We start from the raw sequence: 19408 nt of genomic DNA on the forward strand, positions 1-19408 counted from the left end.
GCTCCAGTTGATATCAGTATATGAGTTGTATTTATTGTAGCTGGACGCTACAGGAGGTCGCTCCATTTCTTTGGGGGAGGTGTAAGAGAAGGTGCGCCCTCTGGCTGTCACATTGTGAATACAGGGTACCCACCCACAGAGGGTGGAGCAAACCTGAGTCATCACTCTCTTGTGATTGCTTTACCAGGCTTGTTCTAAGTATTTGTAGACTTGTTGTAATATTTTTGCAAGACATTTCTAAGTAATATATTAATTTAAAAAATAGTAAAGATATACATTTTCCATAAATGTTCCTAGATTTCCTTAGTTTTATTTACAGGTTTCATTGTTTTAGATGTAAGTGTGTTGCAGTACCAGTGATTGCCCATGTGTGGTGCTTGATTTACTAGGAGGTTTGGCTTATGTTCTCTTAAGCCTGTTTTGTCACTATTAGAATGATAATAGAATTAGAAGTGTATTTTGCGAAAAGCAATTATTCTCTACTTTCCAGACACTCTCCCTTGTTTCTCCCATATGTACGACTAAAACACATGCATATGTTGGAAATACCCACACAGAAAAGATAGGAGAACCAGAGGTGGAGATGTCCGGGTCAGTGGTTTGTGAGTTGCATTTTGTAATAAGCAAATACAACTACTGGAGTATTACGCTACATACTCCAAAGTGCACTTTTTGAATCAGAGCCCTATATTTTCATTTTTTTAATGGAAATTTGGATTGAAGCATGGTACCCTAATGGCATGATGGTCACTTATACACGCGTCTAACCTGTGTGTTCCCGAATGCTGATCAAAATAGAATCGCTGCCAGGATTATTCCTCTTGCTAGCTAGCAATGGTTTCTTTGTGGATTTCTAATTTCAATGTGCTGCAGTTACTTTCTGTAAAGAGTGTAGAGGTACATGACATAACGTGGGCAAACGAATTCAAATACATGTTAGTTAGCATATAATGCAAAAATAAGTACAAGACCTCCGACCTCAGGATATAGCTGTCATGTTAATTGAGCACACACGCCTTCCCGTCGGCTCACCTCAAACCACACCTAGTCACGTGATGTGCTTAAGAATATATACAATATATGAGTCTGTTATGAAGTATAATTAGAAACAAAGACTTTAGCCCACTGATAAAATGCATAGACACATGCTTAGTTAACTCTATGGGTGAGTGGAAGGAAGGGAGTCATGTGGGAGAAGCACTCACTCATTTTTCTGAGCAACACCTGCAAGCAAGATTAGGAACTAGCGAGAGGCAAAACAGGACATTTTCGAGAACTAAGGAGATAAAGGAGTTTTTGAGGAGGAGAGCTCGGAAGCCGGGGACAGAGGAAGCATAAAGAAAAGGACTTTGAGTAATAAATGAGGCGAAAAGCCGCGCATGACGGAAGAGGACTGATGGCGAACAGAAATAGAACGTGTAATACGGCGTAGCATTGGGAGAAATAAACTGGAGAGGCAGGGAAGCTGCAAAGTGCGCACGCACGCATTACAGCATGTCAGTGACTCCCGGTATCTGACTGGAAAGGGATGTGGCGCTCCTAAACGTTATCTCCCTCCTGATGTGTCGCTGAGTTTGGAGAGATTTATTGGCTGCTTTCTGCCGAGCCACGCTCGAGTAATGCTCCGGCCCCGAGGGGGGCGTTCCTCCCTCCAGCGGAGCAGCGCGAGGCTCCCAGCCCGACCGTCAGCAGCAGCGGCACAGCGCGCGCGGCAGGCGGTGGGGTCACATCCCTTTCCGCTCGCACTTGCGATGCGTGTTGTTGGCTCAGCGCATCGATCGCCCCAGTGACCTCCCTCCTCGTCGCCCTCGCGCGGCCCAGCGCTGCCCACAGGAGCGAGGATGGCTCTGCCTCCTCGGGAGAGTCGGCGTGTCTAGCAGAAGTGGTGCTGAGGGCAGGCAGCTCGGCGTTCAGCGAGGATGGTGTGTCACAGGAGGAAGCTCCCTCACTGGATTGAACTGTGCCGCTGAAGGCGCTGGCACTTGGAGAAATACAGCCTGGAAGCCGCGCTCTGAACCTAGAACCAGCACAGGCACAAACATGCCTGTTCGGAGAGGACATGTGGCGCCACAAAACACCTTTCTGGGCACTATCATCAGAAAATTTGAGGGGCAAAGTAAGTCACTTTTTGTATCTGCGTGTACGCATAATACGTTATGTCTGCAAAGTTGATTCGTAACAAAAAGTCGGTTTGAGTTCTCTCGTGAACAATATTGCTATGAATACCCCACTATTCTTTCCATTTAAATATGCATAAATGAGCGAAGATCAAAAGGTCGGTGATTAAGTTGGATGAATGGATGGATAAGTTCCATGGGTTAGAGAATAAGTGGGACGAATGAACGTGCGGATGTGTCCTTTATTGGATATATGTACGGGTGGACATGAAGAGTGGATGATTAGTTGACGTTTTGATGGGCGAGTGAATGGATAATGTGGTGATCTGTGCAAGGATCGTTCAATTGAGGCAGGCGTGTGGAAGGTTGCATGGTTGGGTGTGCTGGTAAATGGGAGTGTTAATACTTTATTCACATTTTCTTGGCAATATTAGCACTCCACCAATCAGCAGAATCGCTAAAACTAAGGTGCATAAACTTCAAGCGCGAAGCGCGAGCATCTTTTTCTAAAGGCGCATTCTTTTTGTACAAGAAAGCAGGGCAGCGAATGCAGCCGGCACGTGCTTTCAAGGTTCACCATGCGAAAAATCTACTGTCTTTGTCGGATGTCAGGATATTTTGTCCTGAGAGTTGACAGATACCAACCCTTCCATGGGATGTACCACAGCCCGCAGTCCACCAATCAGATGAAAGGTGGCAGGCAGGAAGATGTGTTTTCCTTTTCTATTCTTGCCTTCTTTTTTCCTGCGGTACGAGATATTCTCGTAACCAATATAGAATGAGGCAGACCTGTCAGTACACGAAGAGACCGCGTGAACGTTTCTCATTGGTAGCAAGACGTTTATTAAAACCAAGAATGAGTGCTATGCTTGCTTCGAATAGGATGAAGACGCGTTATCTGATGAATTTGCCCAAAATGCTCCACGTTGAGAGCGCACGCCCCGTGGAAAACATATATCATTTGCACTGGAAGATACCTTCGGGTAGTACAACTGAGCTGTGCTTAGGTGCTCTCTCTGACACTGAAGACGCACCATGCAGCGCGCCTCTAAAAGGAGTTCCCTGCCCACTCGCTTCAAGCTAATGAACATCATTAATAATATAAACTCCTTAAAGTTCGTAAGCAATCATGTTCCTGTAGCTTTCTTCATGGCAGAACGGTGTTATTTGCTCAGCGGAGAAAAGCACTTTTTATGACCTCAAACTTTTTAAGAGAATAATCTGCTTGTAATAGTTAAAGTCTTAAAAACTTGAAGCGTACGCCTAGAAGGCAGCCTCAGGGAGGGCGGCTCAAGCGGTCCAGGGCACTACCAAGAAGATGCAGCCATGTCTAAGTATAGCAAGTGACCGGCTGTATTGTGGCGCATGTTCAAAGAGAGCAGGTGTTTAACCGGTGGCTGCCGCCTTAGGAAAAGCATACACGGGATAATGGTTGGTTGGCAAACTGCTCTTACACTGGCACAGAGAACTGATCTTTTGGATACCAGGGTGTTATTTGGGCTTGTTCGTTTGAGTTCAGATACAGTAAGATGAGCTACAATTTAAGGGTGGAAGCGATATCGTTATGTTTAGATAACATGACTTAGCTAAATGGGAGTTACAATGAAATGTGAGCCGGGTATTCGATGCAGTGGTGTGCAAGCTAATTGCAAGATACAGAGGGATGTGAGCTATGTGTCTGATACAACTGAGTGCACAAAAGGTGCATTGTAAAGTGGGATGAGAACTACAGGCAGGGAGATCTAAGCTAGCTGAACGGTTGACTGTAATGTGAGCTAAGTGCAAGATGCAAATGATCTTGAGTTTGATGGAAAATGCAGTCGGATGTGAGCTAGGCATAATGTACTTTCACGCGAGCTAAGTATACATAGTCACCAACTGTCCCGTTTTTGCAGGGACAGTCCCGGCAAGTTGCCCACTGTCCCAACTAATATTGTTTCAGAAACTGTTCTTCTTTATTATACACAGGTACGCAAACAAGAACTTTCTACCTGCAGCAGCCCTGTGCTGCAAAGTGTCCCAGGATTTTTTTTTCAAATGTTAGCAACTATGGGTATAAGCTATAGAAAGGTGTGAGCTAGATGGAAGGTAGAATGAGATCGATGTAAAGGTATGGTGGTGTGAGCGTGGAAATCGAATTAATTTTATAAGTATCTCCACTTCAATCTTCCTAAGCGAGCTTCCAATTTCCAAGCCTCTTTGGGTCGATAAATCTTTGCCACCGTATTAGAAGGCAGCACAGCCCAAACACATCTCTAAAATGAGCATTGCTTTCAACGTTAATGCTCAGTCAATAAGTAGAGGTTTGGTGACATTTTAAAAGTTTATGTTCTCTTTAAGAGATTAGTAGGTATTTTTCTTTTTTATTCAGATTAGTCAAATAAATCCATGTACTGAAAATTTCGAGAATATTTGTTTAGAACACAGATTCAAAATAACAGAGTGTTCCATAAAGATTTAGAGGTATATTTACAAGGGGACAATTCCACCAGAACGTCACTTTTAGCAATGTTCTGGTGGCGCTATGCCCTTCTTCATATTTTCAAAGTGTCACTAAGCCACTTTGAGTGGCTTAACCCCACCTTGTAAATACGGTCTCTTTACGCGCATCCTTTGCATAAAAGGGGCATGCAATGGGTTTTGCTGTCAGCGTTCCACCGCATCAAGTTGTGCAAATCTGAGGCAACCCCAAAAACGAATGCCATGCACTAGCAGGCGTTAGAATGGCGAAACGAGGAGAAATACTTTTCATTCTCCTCGTTTTTGTGTTTTCTATGTGTGCTGTATTCTGCATCACACAGAGGAAAAGCAAAACACCATTAATGATTGTTTATGTGCATGATAGCATCCCTTCCTGCACATAAACAATCATTCAATAATGATGATTTGCTTCATCTATGTGTGCTGCAGAATGCAGCACACATAGCAGTAACAATTCACCATAATTGATTGTTTATGTGCAGGAAGGGACACATTCCTGAACATAAATAATCATTCTATACAACGCAGGCACCCTTGCACCATGGTGCAAGGGTGCCTCCGTAGGTGCTGGGTGGGTCATTTTAGCACCAGCGCTCGGCAAAACACAGGAGTACGCGCTGCCAAATTTGGAGCCACGCTCCAACATTGTCTTGTAAAAAAGCCCCTTAGTAATCTATCCTAGCAAGAACCCATAAATAGTTCCTTTTGGAAAAGAGCAAGTACAAGTATTAGGGCAAAAGACTGATAGCTATCAAAAAGGTTGAACTCCGCATAAAGAGTAGTTCTGGAATCTTAGCCGAGTTCCTTGACAGCAGTAGTAGCAACATTTAAAACAAGTAAAGGAACTGATCACAGCAGGAGCTATGATCTGTATAAGATAGACAGTCTCCTCACAAATTGAAAGGAAAGACAAAGAAATCACCATTAGCAGTAGCTTACAGGAATTTAGGTTAGCACAACAAAGTACTAAGGGACATGGCAGGGTAGGGATGCACAGAATACTGTAACTCTCTATCTAAGAATATGTACTATATTGAAAGCACAAAACGTTGCATAAACAGGTGGTTTTGTCATCTATAGCCAATGCAGAAGCATCTTACAAGAGACTGTTAAAGCACATTTCTATTCTAATTATGAGGTTACATTTACATAAAAATGGTCAACTTACACAGTGGATTGCGAGCTGAGTGTAAGGTACTGTGCCGCAGTATTGAGCTAGATGTAAAGTAGAGTGAGATGTGAGCTAGGTGCAAAGTACGGGGGCTGTTTGGGTATGTGTTAGGTACAGCTGAATGTGGGCTAGGTGAAAGATTCAGGGAGATGTAAGGTATAGTGCAGTGCTAGTGAGGTGTAAGGTAAAGTGGAGTTTGAGCTACGCTTAATATATAATGGGACATGAGCTAGGTGTAGGCCACAGTGAGGTCTGAGATAGCTGTAATGTAGAGTGAGACAGGTGTAAGCTACTGTAGCATGCAGGCTTAGTGTCAGTTACAGTAGGTTGGTGTTGGGTGAAAGATATATCAGGATGTAAGGTAGGTTCAAGATACAGCAAGTTGTGTGGAATGTGTAAGGTACAGTGGTATAAGCTCAGTACAGATGCAGGTACAGTGGATTGTGAGAAAGGTAAAAAGTTCAGTGTAAAGTGAGCTAGGTCTAAGGGATAGTGGGGTGTGGACTAGTTGTAAGGAACACTGATGGTGTGACCTAGGTATAAGGTATAAGGTACCATGGAACCTCTCATACATCCACTCTCACTGTTACACAACCAATCACATACTCATTCACAGACCCATACCAGTACTCATACAACCAATCATTCCGCCATAGAGTCACTCACATACTCACTCATTCACTAATAACCCTAAACATGCAACCCATCACTCACCCATGCAGCCACTTACACCACCAAACGTTCACATATATAGTTACTGACACACCCAGTTCTTCACTAATAAGCCACTCATGCACCCACTCGCTCATCCATGCAACCTCTCAACAGAGCCACTCATTTACCCATACAACTAGGTACTCAAACACTCACTCAAACATCCCCACAACCACTTAATATCCATTCAAACATCTACATAGGCACTCACCCATGCAGCCAATCCCACATACACCCACTCTTCCATACAACCACTCACACACCAACTCACATAACAAAACACTCACTCAAACAGCCACACACTCACCCATTCAGCCAATAAACACCAAGACACTCACTCTCACAGCTATTGAGACACCCACTTACCCATGCAATTACTGACATACCCACACATCCATCCATACAGCCACTCACACAGTCACTCACTCACCCACACATAAAGCCATGGACACACACTCACTCACAAATACAGCCAGTCCCACATCCACTAAGTCACCCCCAGAGCTATTTAGACACCCACTTATTCACCCCTACTGCCACTTACACACCCACTCCCACATCTGTACAGTCACTCAGACACCCACTCACACAAAGATACACAGTCATACAGCGAATCATATAAACTATGCTGAAAACAAGAATCACTCAGTAGTAGTACAAAAGTATGCTAATTTAACTTTTGAGGTACCTTAGTATATATATATTTAACATACAAAACATTTAGGAAATGCTCACAATCACTGGATCATGCCTTCAGTGATGTAATTTGAGATGCCATCAGTGAGGCCACTGATGTGTCACGAGTGATGTAATATGTGAGATCATAAGCAGTTCATTGCCGGCGCGTAATTTATAGTTAGCTCATGTAGCTATATCTGCTGAATTTCTCTGGTTTTGTACGAGTGAAATGTGAACCTAACTATAAAATTTGTGTAACCTTTGGTCCTCACGGTCTTTTTAATTCTATTTCCTAAATATAACATCTCTATAACCTTTGTCTTTTTTCAGTGAAATCCTAAGGTTTTTAAAATTCTATTTCCTAACAAAATCTTCCCTGTAGCATTTGTTTTTTAAGTGAATTTCTAAGGCTTTTATATTTTATTTCCAAGCTGTAACCTCTTACCTTTTACAGTGAGTGTGTGACTGAGTGCATGGGGGTCTCAGTGGGTGTTTGAGTGAATATATGAGTGTGTCAATGTGTGTGAGTTACCCCCTACAGGCCATGGGGTACTGGGTATTCCTACTCTACCCCTTCTCTTTTTTTAATGTTTTTTGTGGAACTTGGCAGAAGCCAAGTCAATAGATGGCTTCTAGCACTTCCTAGTTGGAGTGGTGGGAGCCAATCAGATTTCAGCACGGGGACTGTTGGATCCTCTGAGGATCCACATCCCTATATATATATATATATATATAAGGATTTGAATTTCTTTTAATAACTCCACAACTGCTAAACATATTTAGGCCAGTTCACAAAAAGGTAGTTTTCTGGATCAATAGTTACCTTTCTGATAAGTTTGATGTACTTCCGCTCAGCGGTTCAGACTGTAGTTGTGTCTATAATTCCTATGGAAATTAACATGAGAGATGCAGTTTTTTAACTCCCCCTTTTTCTCAGCCCCCGCTTGACAGATCACCCCAATACTTTTCATGCACAACAAGAATCCCCGGGGCACATTTTTTTGAAGATTTCATGAAGATTCGGCAAACGATGCTAAAGATATTGGCAAGTCAAAAAAACGTTTGCTTTGGAAACATGGTTTAAACATGGTCCTAACTATAACTATCTACTGGAGATCGCCAGTAGGTAATATATCAGAGAGAGAGAGAGAGAGAGAGAGAGAGAGGGGAGGTTTTTTTAGCCTTTGATAAATGTTATACTTAAAATTAGATATGTTTGGACAAAGTCAAAAGAAACGTATTGGCCAATTAAAAAGAACAAGATTACCTTTCAGTATGTAATTTAAATATCTGTAGCTAACTAGATATTTGAGAATGCACATTACTATTGAGTAAGCATGGGCAGAAAATCCGTTACGCTCGCGGATTTTGCGGATTTTCAGTAAATTCGCAATCCGCGAGATTCGCGAATTTCCCGCAAAATCCGCAAATTTGCACGCAGCGGATTTTTTTTCTTTGCGGTGTAAGTTCGCAATTGCGAACATGTAGGTGCGGCGGGCAGCAACAATCTCGCACTCGCGAAATTACAAAAATTGCAATTCTGCACAAGAAATCTACTAGCAAGCAGCATAGACCTTCTGAAAATGATTATTTTTGTCAGAATAACTCCTCAGGTTGACATTTGCTTGCACTTTTTTAGATTTGAGGACTTTTGATTTTCTTTGGATAACTTTTGGATTAGAAATCAACTTTCTCATATAAGCTTGGTGGGGTATTAAAGTTGCTGTAATGCTGCTCTGCAGAAAAACGAGTTTTGCAAAAGTGAAAGCAGGTTCAAAAGTTCAAACTCATCATTAGTAGTTCCCTGTAGTGCTTCCTGACAAGGGCCCCTCCAGAGTTCAGTTGCTAGTTGCAACAATTGTATGACCCTGCTCTGACCCTCACAGCAGGCTCATAGAATAGCTACAAGTAGGCCACAAAGGTCCTGGGAAAAAAAATTGCACTGCAACAGAAAGCAAATTACAGATAAGGAAGCAGGTGCCAGACTGGAAAATTAAAACAGTGACACATTAATAAATCAACCCCAAATTAATTCATGTCAGTTGAAGCAACAGGTGTGCTTGCTTTTTCCCCCCATAATCTACAGTGATGATGAACCAGAGGGTGGCATAAGGCATTGATGTACCAGAGGGTGGCATGGGTAAAACAGAGCGTGGCAGGGGTGAAACAGAGGGTGCTGGGAACCTATGATGATGAACCAGACGTAGAAACAACATAATCGTGACCGTTGCGAGCCGACATGTAAGTTCGCAATTGCGAACTGTCACAAAACCCTCGCGAACTGTCAGAAATCCTTGCGAACTGGCAGAAATCCTTGCGAACACAAAAAAAATCCGCAAATTCGCGAGAATTCGCAGATTTTGCGGATTGCGAGTTCGCAAATTCGCAAAATTCGCGAACGCCAGATTCGCAAAATTCGCCCATGCTTACTATTGAGACAGTAAGACTCGAGCCCCTAACTACTTAAGTAGGCTTGGGAGACATTTTAATGATGCTGGAGTAATTCAAGTAATTTCAGTAACTACACATTACTCTTGGGATGGAAAAGTATCACAATTATGTGATTACACTAGTTTGAGTAACTCATTAACAGTAATTTGGGGCAAAAATCCTACCACAAGAGCACAGGTAAATGAACTAAGAGAAAGCAGGTGGCCACTGGATACTGCTGTTCATGTCCTGTAGCATTTAGGGCCTCATTAAGATATCAGGTGGAATCACTTCCCCCCAACACAGCATCGGTTATGAGACCGACCAACACCTGGTTGGAGGTCCAGACCGCCTCATTGGAATGCGACCAAAGACTGTTTGGTCATAGTCCTACCTTTTACTATGAGAGCATGCACTTGGGCTGTAAACCGGCTGTTATGCATACTTCCATAGTTACCCCCTCGGCCTCTAACCAGAGGCCATGTACCCAGGGAGCCCTGCTGTGGGCCCCAAAAGACACTGTCTGACATGGTTTCCCTGCCAGACAGGCCTGCATGGAAATCATGTTGAAAACTGTAATCATAATCTCATGGGTGGAAAGGCCCGCCCTTGAGATCACTTGACGCATTCGGAGTGGTGGACGCTCTCTGAGCCCGTCGTAAACCAGCCGGAATGACTGGTCGGCTTCCTTTCCGACGGCCCCAATCAAAATGAGGCAGTCAGAAAGGAATCCGACTGTCAAATTACAATGCGGTTTGGAAGGCTCCAACCGATGGTTGGAGCCTTGCAAACTGCATCACAATTAGGCCCTTACTGTTATCTTCTTTGTGTAAAATGTATCCTCAGGGTACATTTTACATTAGGAAAATAGTCCTAAATGCTCGATTAAGCTTCTCACTCTATATTATGTATAGTTGAGAGCAATTAAGTGATTACGCTAGAAAGAATTACGCCAGTTACCCCATACCTACATTCTATGCATCTAAATATAGTACAAAATTACATCCACAGGAAAATATTAGCATTATAGCACAACTATATGTTGAGATATGCAGTTATGCAGGTAAATCTCATACTGCTTTTAACTGCTCATGCTGTCAATTTGCACGGCTATTGTCATGAAATTCAGAAAAGGTATCATGTAGATTCAATCCAAACAAGCCCAATTTTCTGTATTTATCCACTTTTAAAAATAAATGTAGCCAGGAAACATTGTATTTATCTGTAAAAATCAGTAAAAATTGAAAACTGGTAACCTTATTTATATTCAACATAATAGTATGCATACAACTCTGATTTATTTAACAATGCTGCAGTTGCCTTGTTTATTTAGATGATATTTGCTTACCACGGTTTTACCTTTTTATCACTTCGAGCCTGTGTGATCAATATTGCATTCCTATAGTTCATTGACTCACCATCGGAATTTTTTTTAACAAATGTATGAACAATTCATTAGCTTTATTACACAGATTTATTGTCTTCAAACATACATATTTCGAGTCTGGTTGGTGTAGTTGAAGAATTTGGTTCACTCCTGTTTCATTCTTTGTAGCTATGTCAATGCCATAGTACCTGACTGTCTGCTAACCTTACTTATGACTTTTTGTATAAGATATGGCCAATGAATATAATGGATCCTTGTTTTGTATCTCTTCATGTCTTCTACAATTCCCTTTCTTTAAGGGGCAAATTGTGTTTTTTCCGTATGATTCAACATTCAAAATCCAGAACATATGTAATATATTATGATCCAAAATGTGAGCATTGTGTCAGTTTTTATCAGCTGGTTGTTTTTGTCTTTGAAATCTTTCACGATTTTTCAAATTTGGCATGTTTTGCATGTTTTACACTCAACAAACCATTGTTGTTATTATTGTAGCCAGTTGTGTTCATTTCATGATGTGAAATGAATTGGATTCTAATTAGTTTATGTAATAACAATGGTGCTTTCCAGAAAGTTATGGCTGGTGTTTTCCCCTGTCTTTTGGCTGATATCTGAATCTAGAGAAATTAGATTCTTTTGGTTTTGAAAATTCTTGCAAATCTAATTTGCTTCTTTGCTGTATGACACAATCAATGTTATTTTACTGTTCTCCATTTTGTTTACATATTGGTTTCTTTTGGTTATGAGAGTTTCCATTCTTGTTTTTTATCTGACCTCTCCAGGGCTTTATTGATTAATTCTTTTCTGTGATATAGGCTCCTAAAAATTCTTTGTCTTACTTCTTCACATTTATTTTACCCGTCCTGGCCATATAAACAGTCTCTCTTCATTCAAAGTAATTCTTCAATTGGGATGATTTATAAAGTGGTTTAATAAACAAACCAGTGCAATGTAGGATACTATTAGTATATAATTATTTTCCATCCAGCATTGTTTCAATGTTTTAATCTGTTATTAAGATGTTTACATCTAGAACGTTCCTTTTTCCATGGTTCATTGTGTAGGTAAACCTCATCCCATGTTGATTGCTGTTCAGACTGTGAAAATATTGTGTGAATTCCTGTTCTGCTCTAGCCCGAATAATAAAGAGATCATCTATGTATCTCAAGTAGAGTATTATATATATATATATATATATATATATATATGATATATATATTACCTACTGGCGGTAGTTATAGTTAGGATTGTTTTCTATAGGAAATCCGCAACATTCTATTGGGAATAACTTTGGCGCAGGTTAAGGAATCTGCCTTCGATTTTCCTTAAATTTGCCTCGCTGAGCTACGCTCCTTCCCTGAAAGTTTGGGGGGATTCGTCAAGCGGGGGCCGAGATAAAAGGGGAGTCCCAAAATATGTTTTCCCCATGTTAATTTCCATAGGGCGGTTGGACTCACTTTTAGCCCGAACGGCTGAATGGATTTCAACAAAACTTGGCAAAATTGTAGGGACTGGTAGCCCGATGTGCCTTTGCTATGTCTCAAGATATGTGCTCCAGTGGATTTTGAGTAATTTAGGTTAAAAAAAATATATATCTGGGCGGAGCCTAACCACACATCTGATCCGATTGGCTGTCAGCACTTCATCCAAGAAGTGTTGGCAGCCATCTTGGCACCTCATTAAAAAGCATTGTAGTTAACAGAGGGTTTTAGGACTCTAGTTACATTATAAATCATTTGTTGATGGTACCATACTCATTTTAGGAATTGTGGTGTGTTCTAAGGTGATTTTACCATGTGAAAAAGCCTTCTGCTCAGTAGTAGAGAGTAGTGGAGAATATTCCAAAGTTTGGCACAGCACCACTTGCACAATAGGTCCAATCAAATCATATCACTTAGAGTCCTTATTGAAGCGCTGAATCTTGGTGTATATTCAAATGCTTTTATTATCCTTAAGTTTATGTACCACAGCCAGCCGAAACGTTTCGTTCTGTACAACAGAACTTCTTCAGGGCGTTCTTATTTCCTTCATGTTATGTCGGTATCCTGTTGTCATATAACTAGATATTTCTTCCAAATGTTAGACGAGACGTAAGTACATTCTTATTCAAAGTGACTAGGTATCAATTTTACCCACACAATTCGGGCAGACTTGAGTAATTTATAGCATACTCAAAGTCAGTCTTTCAAAAATTCCAAAGTATAGGACATGATAATCCAAATCCAAATGTTTCTCAAGAAAAGTCATTTTCAATCGTTCGGAATATCAGTGTTTGGGCAGATATGACCCAGAGACCCCCAGCATGCAAGGGGAATTAGTCCCCCCTCTGCAAACGCGCCACTGGCCTGCATTGCAGAGAGGTGTAAAAAGGGGCATAGCCTCATTACACCTCTGTGCAATGCAGCCCCCTGGTACATACTGGAGGTTCCAGGTGGGCTAGATGCCCCCCACGGACCCCTAGTATGCAAGGGGAATTAGTTCCCCCTCTTCAAACATGCACGGGCTGCGTTGCAGAGAGGTGTAAAAAAGGGTGTGGCCTCATTACACCTCTCTGCAATGCAGCCCCCTGGCACATACTGGAGGCTCCTGGTGGGCTAGTTGGCCCCCAGGGACCCCCAGTATGCAAGGGGAATTAGTTCCCCCTCTGCAAACGCGGCAGGGGGCTGTGTTGCAGAGAGGTGTAATAAGGGGCGTGGCTTCATTACACCTCTCTGCAATGCAGTCCCCTGGCACATACTGGAGATTCCTGGTGGGCTTTCAGGTCTTATATAGTTAGGAATTAGCATTAAAAAAACCTTTGAAATTCACTGAAAAAAACATAGGTTTCAGGCCTTATATAGTTAGGAATTAGCATTGAAAAAACCTATGAAATTCACTGAAAAAACTATAAGTTTCACACCAGTTATAGTTAGGAATTAGCATTTAAAAAACCTATTAAATTCACTGAAACAACCATAGGTTTGACACCAGTTATAGTTAGCTGGAAATTTTACTGACATAAAACCATTGAAATTCCCACATTATAGTTAGTTGGACTCACTATAACTTGCGCGCCTGCAATGCACTGCAGATGACGTCACATATTACATCACTCATGTCATGGTCAGTGACATCACGCGATGGGACAGTCAAAAGCAGCCTTAAAGTCAACAAAGCACATGTAAAGAGGTGTCCTAGTAGCTTTTGCTCTATTTCTGATTAGGCTCAATGTCATGAGATTTGGTAAAGTGCCCTGTTCCCTTATAAAGCCAGTTTGATTTTAAGAGGAGTCTTCGGTTGTTGAGCGATCACAATTCCAGATCATGCAATAACACTGTGGAGAAGTATTTTAACTCAACGTCCTTTAATGCTATTAGTCTATAATTAGTGGGTGAACATGCTGCACCTTTTTTAAAGATGGGGTGGAGTATTGAGCCCCTCCAACTGTCAGGGATAAGAATGTTTTATAAGATAAAATTAAGCATGCACACTAGGAAGCCTGCCCATTGTGGGGTATGGTTTTTAAACAAGGCTTGAGGAAGTCCATTTGGACCAGGGGCACAGTCTGCCCAAGACTTTTTGATAACCTTTTCTACCTCGATCGCTATGATTATCTGCTGTACCACAGACGCTTTGGTAGAATGGTGGGGGCTAGTTGTAGTCGTTGAACCGCTCTTAAAGTGTAACTTTAAATAATTAACCTATTCCATCTCACTGATGTTAGCATTATTTGAAGCTACATGGCCTTTTTGTTCTGTTGATTATCTTCCAAAATCTTTTCAGATCATGTGTTTTAGAGGCGTGTAGTAACTGGGCCCATAGTGTTTCTTGTTTAGATTGTTTGTACTTCCACTTCTCTTTTTTTAGCCACCGTCTCTCTTTGCAGAGTTGTTGTAATACATCCGGATACCCTGGGTATTGATGTGATTTACGGAAAAGTTTACCCATGTCGTATTATCGCCAATAGATAATCTTCATTGTTCTCACCCCAAGCTACCTCTTTCTCCCACCACCCAAAGGTGAAATTTATGTAGCTGAGTGAGAAGGATATGCCCATGGCAGTGTTACACTTTTGTTTATTTCATGTCAAGAGTGAATAGAAAATTACTGATATTAAGACATATATTGATCATTTCTACAAGCACTCTTATGTGTTCCAGATCAACATTTGGTTTTCTCCAAAAATATTCCCATGCTCCTAAGCCAGCATCATGTCTTATTATTTTTTTTTTTTTTAATTTTATTGTTTTATTGCAAGGAAATACAGCAGTACATAGATACAAAAAAATAGCACAATATCCTCATAAAATGCATTACAATTTATAACATAAATATAATTCAAGCAGCATGGTAAATTAAATGCATTCGGCAATTGGTGCCCAGATTTTCTCCCCCAGAGCTCTTTTTTTTAACCCCCTTTAACTTGTATATAGCAGATTCAATATTATACATAAACAATAATTTTTCACACCACATAAAGAATGAAGGAGGGTCCCAACTAATCCATTCCTTAGTAATACAGGACCTAGCTGCAGCCATACATGACCTATTGATGTGTAAAGTGAAATCTCATCTATTGTCAGTAAGAGGTATGCTTATTGCCATGTTGCGTGTATTACAATGTGCAATAGGTCTCCTATGTCTTTAATATATGAACATAGACTTTTCACTGTTGATACCAAATTGTGATCAATGAATTTGGACATGTTTTCCCATAGATAATCACAGGCCAGTACTATGGGCCTCCCCAGGGTGTCAATCAGGATCTTTTTTGGTTTTTGGCAGAAAATATATTGTGGGGATTAAAGGGTTGTCATGTTTGAGAAAATTCTATTGTTCATCGCTCCTCAATAATTTTGAATGCTAGTTCTTCAAGTTTTTTCAAAATCTGTTTTCATTTATTTTATTGGATTAGCTGAGAGCTTTTCATTAATTTACTTTATCTTTCAACTGTCGATTTGCTTCTTTGATGGCATAATTTCAGTCAAGAATCACAATTCTTTCGGCCTTTGTCATCTTTCTTTGCAAAGATTGTGTCATTATTTTGTAGACATTTAGTTTCTGTCCTTTCAGGGTTTAGAGAGGTTTTAATGTTGTCAATTATTTCCTCAAATGTCCAGTACCCATTGACACTAATTTGAGGAAAATATCACATTTTTTTTTCCTGGTGGTAATATAAGACAGAATCTGTATTTCTCCTTGAACATTGTGTATTGATATTGCTTTGTATCTATGTCCAATTCTTGTAAGATTTGACGAGCAGTTCATTGTATTTGATTCAAGCCTGTTGTTAGTTCATAAGGGATAATCAGGTTTCTAATTTGCAGTTGTGATAAAGTGGATTATTAGTTGGGGTGGATGGTAGTCCATCAAGTAACAATGGCACTATTCTTGTTGGTTCCAAAAAAGGTTTCAGTGATTTAATCCTTAGCTTAACTTATGGTAGGTATGGAACAGAGCAGACAAACTTAACCAAAGAAAATGTGCAAAGCATTTTGAAGTCTCAAAACAGTAAAAAAGTTTCTAACACAACACAATAAAAATCGCACTCCTGCTTATAAAAATAGAGAACATTTTAAAGAATCAAAGGACACTAAAACAACTAAAATCCAAAAAGAAGATATGATTTTTAAAAATTCTAAACTTAAATAGTGCCAAAAAGTGCAATTCACCAACTGCGAGCAACTTGTCATGCTAGACCAAGACATGAATAGGGATTGGGGCAGACTGAAATGGAATAGGACACTTTTCCCCACATTTTTACACTACAAAATCTTTTACATTGCAGAGCTTTACAATGCAATCCATTACAAAGCATTCCCCATTACAACGCAATTTACTATGCTTACTCCACCGGGGCGTTACTTTAGGGAATGTGCTGTAATGGATTTTGCAGTGTAAAAATGCGGGCTAATGGCATGCGGAGTAACGCATGCGGGGTAAAGGATGTTTCCCACTGAAATGGTGTGCATGTTGGATACAAGAACCAGGTAGGTCAAGTTTAAAGAGTTACCTTCGGACTTAGAAACGCTTCAAGAAGGTAGAGTCTCCAGCAGGGCAAGGCTGCAGGCTGGATCGAAAAACAGGCTCATCAAAAATGAGTTGACGAATGACAAAGTCTTGGTGAAGGTATCAATAAAGATGAGAAAAACTCAGATCAGGAAAAGTCCAGAATTTGCTTCCACAAATCATCGATCAGATGCTGCTTGCCACTAGACCCCTTGAAGATTTCTACCTTCAGTCTTAGACTCTTTTCTGGAACCTATATTTCTTCAGCAGGGCAAGGCTACCATCTGTAGCCAAAGAGGTGGTACACTTCAGTGGACTCTGGTTGGCATCAGGCCCACAGAATCAGATTTTCTGCTGCATAGAAGAATGCATGGAAGCTGTGGGTAACACAAGCCCATTGGCTAGGCACACTCAGTCGATAAGCTGGCAAGCTGGTCATGATCCCTCAGATAAGCAGGTAACAAAAGGATTCTAAGTCCAGCTTTTTAGGTTTGAGCAGGAGGAGTACACTCTGACACCAGCCAAGGGTTCCAGGATCCCAGGTATAGGATTTGGAAGACAGGATACACTCCAGCATAAGCCAGCAGCAGGATCCGGAGAAGGTCCAGTTGAAACTGGAGATCTGGGCTCTTCCAAGAAAGTGGGCTTCTTGCTGATTTTGTGTCCCTGTAGCTTATCATGGATTCAGCCAAATGACCATTGGAATCCACTTCTCAAACCTAGGTACAAGTTAGAGTAAGTCCCACCCTTCAGGTTTTCTCACAGGCCTCTACAGCAGGTGCTGTCCTTATTCTGTCTTCCACAGGTCTAGTACACAGTGGTCATAATGAATTGCTCCAAAACTGGTTTAAAATATAATTCTGGTATTTCAGGCATAGGGATGTGTTCTTGCTGAATGTGATAGCGGATGTTTGTAATTTTCTCATGAAAAACCCTGAGGGGTTCTCATATAGTAGTTGTGAGGTTGGACAAGATAATAAGCTAGTTACAGTAATTTGATGGTTAAAACTATATGAAAGCTGTCTTCATAGAGGATAGAGTAATTTCGCATTTGGTATATTAAGTATAAGTTCTGGTCTTCAAGTATCAAGCACTTGTGAACACCATTGTGGGTCAGCAGACTTAAGGGCATAGCTATGCAACTTTTTTCAATTCCTACCATGCTAGTATAATTACAGTTTTAATTTTGGAATGTCTGGCAAGAACTGGCCTTGGATAAGCTATCTGAAATCTTTAACTAACTATTGATAGATGGAATTTTTGTTTAAAGGTCTTAGAGACAAGAATTGACTGACTTAAACATGCTGCTATGGTCAGGATCTGATTCAATGTCCTAAACCCTCTAAAGGCTTCATTCAGCATGTGAGATGTATATTGGTACTGACTGTCAGTGGGCTGCTTCCCAATTACCATGTACTAGAAACAGCCTTGTCAGGACCCTGTAATAGGGCTTTCTGGCCATGAGGTGCATGCTTCACTTTTCTTCAATTCTAGGATAAATGTGGATGCCCTGCTGCACCTGTGCTGTTTTTCTTTTCTGCTTATTACCTTGACTAAATGAAATCAACATCCAGCCAAGGAATCCAAGGAGGTGTAAATGGAGCACCGATAATGTTTTTTCTATATTACTAGAGTTTGAGAAAGAGCTGCCACAGAAAATATCAAGTAAAAGTACATATAATCTGGGTGTGGTGACTATATGTAGTAAGGGTACTACCTCCATGCTCCACCATTTATCGTTTTTGTTTCCCCAGCCCTGCTGAACATGAGACACGGAGACATTCATTCTTATGTCAGTGGCCTTTTTTTATCTACATTTACAAATTCTTTTCTGTTTAAAAAAAATATATTTCTGGTGTATGGTTAGTAGCCACAAACAGTAATTAGAGTTGCCTTGATTTTTAAGGACCACTAAATACTGTGCTGTCTTTGTTTATAAATGGTGATGCATTCATTATCAGTTAGTAAACACAAACATTAGGCATTGTGTGTTGTTTGAGTGCCTAGTGTTTGAACTACATTTCATTTTGTTATTGCCTTAATTCCTAGATTTCACATGCCATTCATCATACATAGTGTCATAAAGTACTAATGTACATACATCATAAATTTGAGTACTAGAGAGTGTTTTACATATATTTACAACTCTAGCTCGAAATGTTCATCTTTAGTGGAACATTACTTGCACACAACCTTCACAGCACATCTTTAAAATAGGTTCTGATGACTCGCAAGTTTTCTTTAGGGGTGGACAATAAATTCCGCTCAGCATGCATAACACAATGTTCCAGCCAGATTTCACCAACTGCTGCATTTGTGGAGTTTTTTTTCACACACAGCTCACCTACCGTGTGTTGAAAAGCAAGATTTTGCATCACCTTCTGTGATTTTTGGTCACTAGGAGGGCACCTGGCAAGATTTCCCTAATGTGAGCATTCGCGA

The 19408-nt window shown here is 40.7% G+C and overlaps 1 protein-coding gene across 1 annotated transcript in view; it reads left to right on the top strand.

Moving 5' to 3' along the window:
• The first annotated feature begins 1728 nt into the window (after window positions 1-1728).
• KCNH7 (potassium voltage-gated channel subfamily H member 7) overlaps window positions 1729-19408 on the top strand; it is a 960210-nt gene continuing 942530 nt past the window's right edge. The window contains exon 1 of the mRNA XM_086954212.1: window positions 1729-2116. Within this exon, the coding sequence (XP_086810338.1) occupies window positions 2041-2116 (76 nt within the window). The 5' untranslated portion in view covers window positions 1729-2040. The remainder of the gene's footprint in view (window positions 2117-19408) is intronic.

This window comes from Lissotriton vulgaris, chromosome 2_1 (genome assembly GCF_964263255.1).
Source record: "Lissotriton vulgaris chromosome 2_1, aLisVul1.2, whole genome shotgun sequence".
NCBI lineage: Eukaryota > Metazoa > Chordata > Amphibia > Caudata > Salamandridae > Lissotriton > Lissotriton vulgaris.